Raw genomic sequence first — 11,117 nt, forward strand, 5'->3', positions numbered from 1 at the left:
TTTTTTATTACGTAAAAACAAAAAACACAGGAATAAAAATGTTCGGTTTCATATTACCAAAAACTCTGTAGCAACTGAACTGAATGTGCAAGTTAAAAAAACATACCTTAAATTTTGAAAACCTTCCATTTTGTCAGAAAAATTCAACAAAAACTCTGAAGATTGAAGCACAAGACCATAAGCCACAAAAAGCATTCAAGGAAAAGTTGAATATGAAAGTTTTTTCATGTTAGCAGTGTTCCGTATCTTTTTGATAAGATAAGATACGAAAAGATAAGATAATTTTGTATCTTTTGTATATCTTATCTGCGATTAAAAAATACAGATATTTATCTTATCTTTATCTTTTCTTTTGCAATTTTTTTCTAAAGATAGCAGATAAGATAACAGATAACTAGTTATTGGGTGCATTTACAAAGCCTTTGACAGTAGTCACCAAAATTCGTCTGCAGAGCTTCATTTTTTGCGAAGTCGTAAAGTGAAGTGATCATTATTTTTCGCTGTCATCATGCCAAGAGGAAAAAAGGTATCGAATAGGGGAAAGAAGCCGTTGCCTCGAAAGGGATCCCGACTTGATTTGGATTATGAAGGGAGTCATGAGGATGAATCTGATGTAAGTCACGTGACGTCTGAGTGTGACGAAGAGATAGTTGATATTGAAGCTTCTTCACTTGGCAATAACAATCCTTTAGTAGTTCCACCTGATACCACACCCATTGCAGTTTTTGAATTGAATAAGTACCCTTCTTGGAGGACACATTTTTATAAAGATTGGCGTTGCAATGTTCAGGAAAAAGTGTTTGCAAGATGTATGAAAGAATGCAAAGCCTCTCAAGGAAACAACCATTTCTCAGGTGACAAGGGATCTTTTAAAAATTTCAAAAGCCACCTTTTACACCGTTATAAAGAAGAATTTGAATCTTTTTCTGAGAAAAAGAACCACAAACAGCCTTTAATTCGATCCTATTCTGTCCATTCAAAAATGAGTCAAGGAAGGCAACAACAACTTGACATTGGTTTAGCTAAAATGTTTGGTGAAGACAATCTGCCTATTTAACTTGCTGAGAAGAAGAGGATTTCGTAATTGGATAAAAGTATTATGCTCCGTAAATTTGTATTTGATATTATTTATTGAATTACATTTTTTTTAGTTGAGCATACCTGGTTATTCGATTCCAACTCCCGAAAGAATGCGAAACACACTCCTGACAAAACTTCACAGGGAAATCGAAACAAAAATGGGAAACAAGCTTTCTCAATGTAGATCACTGAACAATATCATGGATATCTGGTCATCTAAATCTATGGATGGGTACATCAGATTTACATGTTCAGCTGCTGTGTCTGACGACTTTGAAAAGTTTGTGGTATTCTTGGGAGTTCGTAAAATGCATGGAAGGCACACTAGCCAAGCGATTCTTGCTGAATATGAACAGCTTTTACAAGATTGGAAAATTACTTCGAATAAGGTATCATGTTTTATGAAATTATGATATGATATTTAGGAACATATTTTCTATTTATTTCAAGGTGTCTCGAATTATGACCGATGGTGGTTCAAACATGGCAGCAGCTGGTTTTCATCAAATTCCAGGGTGGGAATCAGGCGAAGTTGCAAATGAATCAATGCCAGATAAATTCACTCACATTGCTCCTTCTCAAGCCGAAGATCGTATCGAAGATCGTTCATCAACTGCATCCACTGAGAAACCTAAAAGTAATGAGGTTTTCATAGAACTTGAGATTGACGACGAAGGTTCTTCTTTGATTGGACATCATAGATGACTTATCAACCGAATTAAAGAAATAAAAGTTCCTGATTTAGACACTCAAGAAGAACTTGAAGAAGTGGAATACGGTATAGATTTACAACTTTTATCTTCTCCATCAGCATCTTTTCGAGAAGTTGTCGAGTACTGTCTTACTGCTACCTACAGAGCAACCTGCAGAGCACACCCACTTCAGTTGGTTGTTGGTGATGCAATGAAAGCTATCTCAGGTTTGGGTTCGCATTCAACCCTTGCAGCAGTCGAACACGCAAGTGAGATAGTCAATTTTGTTCGTAAGAGTGTCTTGGACACTGAAACTGTGTACAAAGCAGTTGGATTTCATTTGGTAGCTAAAAACGCAACTAGATGGAATTTTCAGTTAAGAATGATTGCAGCTTTACTTAAAGCAATCGATAAGGACCGCAAACTTCAATCAAAACTTAATGCAACTAAAAAGTGGGGAGAACTATCCCATCACGAACTCGGCGTGTTGAAAGAACTAACAATTCTTTTACAGCCGTTTGAAGATGCAACCAATGATTTGCAAGGAGACTATGAGACTACAGGAAATGTTATTCCTTGTTATCTAGACTTGTTGAACAAAGTAAGCGTAACCATAAAAGACTCAAACGGGAAGCTTTACAACAATCCGGCGTGTCCATTTTCAAGTCAGATCAAATACTGCAAACCAATTGCCAGCGTCTTAAAAGAATTACTCGCAAGGCGCTTAAGCTATGTTCTACGAGATACTTTCTATGTCCATGGTAATTTTTTTTAATATAAAAAAGCCACTTTGTCTTCTTTTTAATAATTCTTTGTTGATTAATAGGAAAAATGCTGAATCCAATGTTCAAGAAGAAATGGATTTCCAAATCAAGTGAGTCTGACTGGGACGTAGTAGCAGCCGTTAAAGCTGAATTGGAAATGAGAGCTCAACAACTCCAAGTATCACAGCCCAATTCAACTGAGAAGAACGATTGTGCACCAATATGCGCTATAGCCAGCAACGAAGCCAGTCAACTATACAGCACGTTACTGGATGAGCCGAGTGAAAATCAGTCTGGTAGTACTTCTGCTGCTGTCATTAAGGAATTTGATACATTTCTAAATGAGCCCCTTTACTCGATGAGAGAGTTGGTTGACCCACTGAAAGCAAACGGACAAACAAAAACCTCGAAGGTCATTACAATTTTGGAAAAACAACACCCATCGTTTTCCAATTTTGGTGTTAATAGCCAAAGATATTGTAACAGTATGTTGTATTGACGGTTCACAAGACTAAGACTAACGCCTGATACACGACCGCGGGGGACTATATATGGGGGGAACACTGACGTCACACCTCCGGTAGCATTGCATACCGGATCACATAACGTGGTCATTGACCACGTGACATCCCCCCCTCTAGCTGCAGTCGTCCCCGAATGCATTACTAAAAAACAAACATTACAAAAAAGATATACCGAAAGAAAACCGGGAACATTGGTACATGCTATAGACCACATGACACCCCCCCCCCCAAACAAAAACATAATTCTTTTTTTTCGGTGGTACTTCACCGCCGCGCACGTCGCTTCTTAGCTTCTTCTTCTACGAACTCCTCCACTATCCGTAGGCGTTCCCGAAGGTCGGCCCTATTAACGTCTCCTTTTCTCCCGCGGCACCACTGGATGCTGAACACAACCACACTGGCCATAAACAACGCTGCTCCCACACCCCATAGCTCGAATGGGTATGTATGATGTTCCGCCGCTCGTTTTTCCCTCTCCGAGTCGTCTACTGAGTCGTCTACCGACCGCAGTTGAGTAGGTGGGAAAAGTTCCCCCATCCGTGGTCCTAGTAGTCCTAGCAGAAGGAGAAGAGCCCCCACTGCCACCTGCGGCATTTGTCCGTATGGTACCGGTGGCATCCGGACTCGTGTCGATCGACGCACCTGATCGTTCACCCTTTCATTTCGAGCTTCTTGCACCTCCTCGTTCAGGGGTATAGTCTCTCTAGTTTCAGCCTCTCGGTCACGGATGTCCTTTCCCCTGGCCTCTATTGTCTGCCCTGCTGCCGTACACAGTCCTAGTTGGTCTCCGGGCCACGAAAAATAGTCGCCATATTCCACTAACACTTCTCGGATCTTTTCTCTGTCTGTCGGCATTAATCCTTCTCCAATCCTGCTGTCAAATTTGTGCTCTCGACGCGCTTTCTTCTCTGCCCCTGCTGTCGCGACGGCTACTAGCGTGTCTCCCTCCTTGATTTCGGTCACTGGCTCGATTATTCCTAACACCGTCCTCTCTTCGATCCATTGTTTGTGGTCCGATAAGTGGGTTATCGCCATCTGTCCGATTGTTCCCACGCCGCTAACTAGGACCTTACCCGTCGACACCCTTTTCGTCCTCTGCAATGCTTGGGATGGTTTCACCAGTGCACCTTCGCCAAACCCATTCAAATCTAGTGGTTGAGTTGCGACCACTTTCCTCGATCGGGGTGGGATCCAGCATCCATTCTGGACTACTAGTTTCGGTGCTTCCTCCGTCATCTCTTCCACCGGTGCTCCCATGGCAGTGTCTCCAATGAAGATCTCCGGTAGCGCCCCAATCTTCATCCGCGTTGCAAGTTTTTCCAACATGTCCTTCCCCAGAAGTAAGTCGATTTCGCCGTCCAGAACCAAAGCCTCCCCCTCGACGGTCATCCTCCCATCTGATACTGACAGCATTGCGGCTCCTCCCGGTTGAATCTCCTTGCCGTCAACTGATACTAGACGATTTACGCACCATGGTGTCACTGTTATCCCTAGTTCTGTTACTAATTTGGGTGAACACACGGACACTCCCGCCCCTGTATCTATAACGGCAGCCACCCGTTTTCCCCAGCACCACACATCCAGTACTACCATCCTCTGGATGTAAATTTTCAGAATTGGCCATGCTAGCACCTCCGGGTCTACATGCTGTTTCCCTACTAGACCAATTACTTGCCTACCCTCTCCAGTGAATCGCACCTGCCGTTGCTGTTGTGGTGCCCCTCCTTCTCGCTGGGAGCTTGGGCAGTCGCGATGTATGTGTCCTATCCCTTCACACCCGTAGCATACGACCTGTCCGTCCAGCGTCCGAGCCCTCAGGCCTCCCTGACCGTTTGTTCTTGTTGGACACTCTCTCCCGATGTGTCCCTCCGTCTTACATCTGCTGCAGATAGGTTCCCCATCCGAAGTCCATTTCAGTATCGATCGGTTATCCGACCGATACTGTTGACTTCCGCTCTTTCTCCTTGCTGTGCGGCTGCCCCTGATGCGTTCCTGAATGCAACGGCTCCCATCAGTCCCTCTAGCAATTTTTCTATTCGATCCATTCTCTCACTTCCCGCCGTTGGTGTTTGTTTTCCGACCACGCCCATCGCCCATTCCTCGTGTCTTGCTCGGGAAGTCATTTCCTGATACCGCTTAATTTCTTGAAGGAATTCGTCACATGAGTTGGGTTTCAAACTCCAGAGTTTCTCTAGTAAACTTGGCTTGACTCCTCTCCATAGGTGGGCCAATTTCGTAGCTTCGGACATATTCGGGTCTACTATGCGGCATAAATCCAGGATGTCGTAAAAATACTCGATCGTGGATTCTTCGATTCCTTGTTTGCGTTCTCTCAGTTTCGCTTCATTGAATCGATTCTGATTGACTGGCTTGAATTGCTCCAACAGCTGTTTTTTAACTCCTGGTACAATTGGCGGTCCTGCAACATCCTCCCATTCGGCTGCTAGTTGTCCCGCGGCCTCTTTGTATGAGTACCACTTCTGCGCTGCCCCGGACAGCGACAGCTCCACGTGGTCGCGAAGTTCCTCATCTCCCCATCGATTAGATCTCCCGATTTTTTCGTATCGATGCATCCACTGCACGACGTCTTCCCCGTCCTTCCCCCCGAAGGTGGGTGGGGATTGGAATTTTATCTGTGCGGCCATCGCGTGCCTTGCGCCCAGTTGCTGTTGAGCTGCTCTGAATCCCCGGATGTCGCTACTGATATTGGATGATCTTCTTCTCAAATCCGTGAAATCCCACTCTGGCTGCTCTTCTCCGTGTTCTCCCGATCCTTCTTCCTCTTCGGCGTCCTCCCATCGCTCAGTTTCCTCCTCACTGATTGTGAGATGATACTCCTGCCGAACGGATGCCGGTCGCTGCTCCTGTTGGGGTTCGTTAGCCCCGCCCTCTATTTCTCCTCGCTCTTCCGTTCCGCTTTCCCTCAACGGTCGACTGCGCGTCCTCGCCCGCCCCTGGGATGCACTCCCGATCTCGGGTATCCCCCAACTACCCCGTGCCCCGAACCATCCCCGAGCGTCTCGGATTCTCTCCCCGCTCCTTACGTCCTCCTCTCCTATCATCTACTTCCCGCAATCCTCGCACCGCCTTTTTCTTGCCGAACTCTTCGGCTCCCGGTTCACTTCTCCGCTTCTTGCCAACAACTTTGGCTCACGGTTCACTTCTCCGCTTCTTGCCAAAAACTTCGGCTCACGGTTCACTGCCCCGATTCTTGCCGAACACTTCGGCTCACGGTCACTTCTCCGCTTCTTGACGAACTCTTCGGCTCACGGTTCACTGCCCCGATTCTTGCCGGACACTTCGGCTAACGGTCACTTCTCCGCTTCTTGCCGAACTCTTCAGCTCACGGTTCACTGCCCCGATTCTTGCCGACCACTTCGGCTCATGGTTTCCGCTATCCACGTTCCCTCAATGTACCCGTCTGCCCCGCCTTAGCCCTTTACACCGTTTTCCTCCCGGCGTCTCTCCTTCGTTATGCTTCCCCCGATTGCCCTACGGTCGGAGCCGTGACCCCGTACCCCAACAATTTAAGGTGCCAAAACCAGTTGGGTCGTCGACTCTCAGGGGTCCCTAACAGCCACCGCCTCCGTAGCACAGAATCGAACAGAAACACAACCACAAAATGAGACTTACCGGAGGTTCTGCATCTCCACCATGTAACAGTATGTTGTATTGACGGTTCACAAGACTAAGACTGCCGCCTGATACACGACCGCGGGGGACTATATATGGGGGGGGGGGGAACACTGACGTCACACGTCCGGTAGCATTGCATACCGGATCACATAACATGGTCATTGACCACGTGACAATATTTTTGCTGTTTCTGCTTCAAGTGGGAGCATCGAACGTGTATTTTGAGTTTGATAAGTTAGGTGCCGCTGGCCATGGCTTGTTGCCACTGGTTACAGCTTACGGGTCGTCTGCCGTCCCTTACACACCTTTGCTTCTTTTTATTTATTTTATTTTTTTTTTGTTTCAGATTGCAATTACATTAATAGCAGGGAAAAAGGGGGGGGGATGTATACATAGCACACAAAAAAACACACGTTAATTTATTTAAATTCTTTCAATTAGTTTAGTAGATATGAGGAAAGAGATGAGGTGGGCTGCAATTTGGTTTTGTGTGTGTTTAGGGATTGAGCTATTGAGTCCTAGTAGTGTCGGTAGTCCTGGGGGGATGTTGAGGGGGGAGAGATTGCGTTCCATTTCGGACCTCGCTTCAGTGTAGTGCTGGCAGTGGAGGAGTACGTGTGTGGCGTCCTCTCGTTCCGGGCATCCGTTCGGGCAATATGCGAGTGTTTCCGGTTCCAATCTGCTGATGAAGTGGTTTAGTTTGTTGTGGCCGCTGCGTAGTCGGAAGAAGGCTGATTGGATAGTTCTTTTCTTATTGGTGTGCCATGGTAAGTATCCAAAACATTCTCTGCTTGTCACTGCCATGTTTGTTGATTGAGTTTTTAGTTTCTGGAACGTGATGTTTTTGTGGTTAGCTTTAGCTGTTGCTATGTTTTGCCTAACATCAATTTTGTTTGTTATTGTTTTTGTAGTGGCATTGCGTCGGTCCTTCCGGATGTTTGTCGCCAGTTGGTCTGCGATTTCGTTTCCAACGATTCCGGCGTGTGAGGGTATCCATGTTAATGTTATTCTGGTCCCTGAAGCATTTAAGTTGAAAATCTGTTTGATTATTTCAGGTATTGCTGGGCTTGACTCCCATTTGAAGTTGGATATTGCTTGAATGGAAGATTTTGAATCAGTGAAGATGTTGGCTGAGTCCATCTCGTACTTGTTGAGGTGGTATAGGGCTTGTCTGATTGCATACAGCTCTGCGTTGAAACTATTTGTGGAATTTTTCAGTAACCATGCTTCGTTCTCTTTCTTCTTAGGTATGTGGAATGCACAGCTGGCAGTTTTTGTTGTCTCGCACACTGATCCATCAGTGTATACTTCAAGGTGGTTGGTGTTTGGATTACGAGTGAGTGAGTTGAATAGTTGGTTTGTTTGGTTTGATTCTGTGGCTTGTTTCTTTGTGAGGGGGAAGTAGTTCGTTGGGATTGAGAAGTGTTTCCATGGTGGGAGGGGTTCCACTTCAGGTGTCTGCGAGGAAGGTCTTTTGAAAAAAATTTTGCCAGTTGGGTCCAGTTTCCTTAAGTGGGTGATTGCTGCTGGGGTGCTGTTGGTTTTCCACGTTGTTTGTCTTCTAGTTAGTTCTTGGATGGTGCCATATGCCGGGTTCCACGGCTTTTCGTTTAGTCTGAGGAAGTAGTTGTATGCAAGTTGGTCCCATCTATCCTTCACTGGGTATATGCCAGTCTCGATGTTCAGTAGTGCTTTGGGGGTAGATTTAAAGCAGCCGATGATTGTGCGGAGGATTTGGTTTTGAGCTTGCTCCAGCTTTTCCAGTCTTGTCTTTGGGATGGTTGTGAGGATGGTAGAACCGTAGTCGTATGCGCTCCTAATCATGGCTTTGAATATGCGGATGAGTAGGGGAATTTTCAGTGTGTTTTTTCCGTAGGTCATCATACGAATCAGGTTGGCTCTTCTGAGTATTTTGTTCGTGGTTGCTTGGATCTGTGGTTCCCATGATAGTTTGTGGTCCATGATGATGCCAAGGAATTTGTACTGCAATACTTCGCTGATCACGGCTCCATTGAGTTTGAACTGTTGTGGGGGGTCTTTGTTTCGTTTTCTGGTGAATGTCAGCGATGCACATTTACTAACCGAGAATTTGAAGTTCCATTTTGTGGCCCATTCTTCTATTTTGTTTAGTTGCAGTTGGAGTGGGATCGTTGTGGCTGCTTTGGTTTTCGCCGTGGAATATATTGCGATGTCATCGGCGAAAAGGGAAGTTTCGCATCCTTCTTCTGGGATTGGGAAGTCCGCAAGCATTACGTTGAATAGGAGGGGGCTGAGCACACTTCCTTGAGGGACTCCTTTGGAAATTTTTCTTTCTTCGGATAGGTTGTTGTTTACTCTTGTCCTTATGCCTCTTCCGGTAAGGAAATTTTGTAACCATTTGAGAGTTCGGCCTTTAACGTTTGCTTTTGTGAGTTTGAATAGGAGTCCTTCTATCCATGTGTTGTCGTACGCCTTCGAGATGTCCAGGAATATTGCTGTGGTTGGGTGGCTGCTGTTTAAGCCGGATTTGATGGCTGATGCTATTCGGATTAGATTGTCGGTGGTGGTACATCCTCTTCGGAATCCGGTTTGGACTTTCGGTAGTATATTCAGCTGGTCTAGGTGCCACTTGAGTCGATTATTGATCATTTTTTCCATTACTTTCCCCAGGCATGATGTCAATGAGACTGGTCTGTACGATTCCGCTTCTCCGGGTGGATTGCCTGGTTTGAGGATGGGTGTGACGATGGCACATTTCCAATCTTTTGGGATGTATCCTTCCCTGAACATCAAGTTGATTGTTGTGAGTAGACTCTTACGATTTCCACCGTTTAAGTTTTTCAGCATTCTGTTGTGGATTCTGTCAAGGCCCATCGCTTTGTCTGGTAGTTGGGAGAGGCTCCTTGTCAATTCTTGAATGGTGAAGTTAGAGTTGAGGGGTTCGGCATCCGGGTTCTTGATTTGTTTTTCAATTTCCTTTACTTGCTCTGGCCTTGTTGGTGGGATGTCATCGTCGATAGGGGAGAACTGCTCCAAGAAAATGTTGGCTTTCTCCACTGGGTCTCTTGTTTGTTCACCTTTCTGGTTGTTGAGGGGGGCATTGATGGTTTCTCTCCGTCCGTTCATCATTGTTTTTGCGAATTTCCAAAACTTTGATGTGTTTTTTCCGTCTAGTGAGTCGATGTGTCTTTCCCACGAGCTATTTTTTGATTCTAGGATTGTCCTCTTCTTAATTGCTTCCATTTTGTTGAGGTGTGTTTTGTCGGTTTGGAGTAATCGAACGCGTATTTAGTACCGCAGCAGATATTCTTCACGCTAAACGTAGCAGAATGAAAGCCGATCTTTTCCAAATGCTAATGTTTATTAAAAGAAATTCGAACATTAATTAGTAATATTAAGTTACAGTCATGCAATGTTCTCCAATAAATTAAAAGCTTAAATATCTTATCTTATCTTTAACTTATCTTTAACAATTTATCAGATAAAGATATCACGAAAATTTATCTTTATCTTATCTGATATTTTTCTTATCTTTATCTGTTTTTTTTAATTTTGTCAATATCTAATCCTTATCTGTCTTCGCAGTAGCCAAAAAAGTGTTATCTTATCAGATAACCAAAAAATAAAAGATACGTTACACTGCATGTTAGAGACCTATTAGAAGCAATGGTGTCTTCGTAGGTTAAATAGAAAACCATTGGGTTACTTTAAGAAAGCAATTACTTACGAGAATCTATGACCATCAGCGTCAGACTATCAGTGAACCATTCAGTCATTCACTTGTCAACCAAAAACCGTGTTAGATTTTAGATAGAGCTAAGAAGTTAGAACTTGCTTCTGACTGTATCTGCACTTCTGTAGTCTGCATTGTACGTCAAAGTGACGCTGTGAAGCTTTTTAAGACTTAACGTTAACGTCTAACGTTATAATAACGCTATCAGACAACAGAGGGAACCATTTGCGAAAAAAATAGTAACCTGACAAAATTATATTTTTTAATATCTTTTAAAAACCCGATAAGCTAAGATAAGATATCACAAAAATTTTGAAAGATAAAAGATATCAAAATTATTTTATCTTATCTTATCTTAACTTATCTTTTAAAAAAGATGCAAAACACTGTGTGTTGTGCATCTTAGTCAGAAGCTGGCTACTTATGACTTAATACATCCCTTAACCCAGTGAATCTGTTACAATATCATCTATCACCCATCCTTTGTTGATGGGTGTCTGTCTCAGAAGTTTGTGGAAGAAGACTATGGAATTAATCTTCACTTTTGAAAATAATTGATCTGAAGTAACAGGTCATAAGACATTTCATTTTACCAATTTATTACCAAACTAGTAACGAGAAACAAATGTTGAGTCCTCCAGCTTTAGTTTTTTCCTGCTAATTTAAGAAAACAAAAAGAGTACTTTACTGACATTATTACACATTTGTC

At 43.9% G+C, this 11,117-nt stretch overlaps 2 protein-coding genes and 1 long non-coding RNA gene across 4 annotated transcripts; all 3 read left to right on the forward strand.

Moving 5' to 3' along the window:
• The first annotated feature begins 1,388 nt into the window (after positions 1 to 1,388).
• LOC123475452 lies at positions 1,389 to 1,786 on the forward strand. Its single transcript, XM_045178133.1, has 2 exons — positions 1,389 to 1,469; positions 1,531 to 1,786. The coding sequence occupies exons 1-2, from the start codon at positions 1,389 to 1,391 to the stop codon at positions 1,783 to 1,785; spliced, it is 336 nt and encodes a 111-aa protein (XP_045034068.1). The 3' UTR covers position 1,786.
• A 110-nt stretch (positions 1,787 to 1,896) lies between these two features.
• LOC123475564 lies at positions 1,897 to 3,064 on the forward strand (the record flags this gene model as incomplete). Its single annotated transcript, XM_045178431.1, has 4 exons — positions 1,897 to 2,229; positions 2,655 to 2,745; positions 2,806 to 2,948; positions 3,023 to 3,064. Coding segments are annotated over 4 exons (609 nt in total), but the record flags the coding sequence as incomplete, so codon positions are not given.
• Positions 3,065 to 7,312: 4,248 nt separating this feature from the next.
• Positions 7,313 to 10,026, forward strand: LOC123475304. 2 transcript variants are annotated; one of them, XR_006650336.1, is made up of 7 exons: positions 7,315 to 7,463; positions 7,608 to 7,685; positions 7,752 to 7,851; positions 7,944 to 8,032; positions 8,827 to 9,052; positions 9,118 to 9,275; positions 9,346 to 10,021. It is a non-coding gene; the product is annotated as an uncharacterized LOC123475304 (long non-coding RNA). The 2 variants fall into 2 exon arrangements; XR_006650337.1 differs by lacking the exon at positions 8,827 to 9,052 and having other exon boundaries at positions 7,313 to 7,463; positions 9,346 to 10,026.
• The last annotated feature ends 1,091 nt before the right edge of the window (positions 10,027 to 11,117 follow it).

This window comes from Daphnia magna, linkage group LG8 (assembly GCF_020631705.1).
Source record: "Daphnia magna isolate NIES linkage group LG8, ASM2063170v1.1, whole genome shotgun sequence".
NCBI lineage: Eukaryota > Metazoa > Arthropoda > Branchiopoda > Diplostraca > Daphniidae > Daphnia > Daphnia magna.

Bases quoted from the DNA above. Each gene is read 5' to 3' on its own strand.
- LOC123475452 (XM_045178133.1), top strand. From the start codon at position 1,389: ATGCATGGAAGGCACACTAGCCAAGCGATTCTTGCTGAATATGAACAG. The intron at 1,470-1,530 runs GTATCATGTTTT...ATTTATTTCAAG, and splicing joins GGAAAATTACTTCGAATAAG to GTGTCTCGAATTATGACCGA.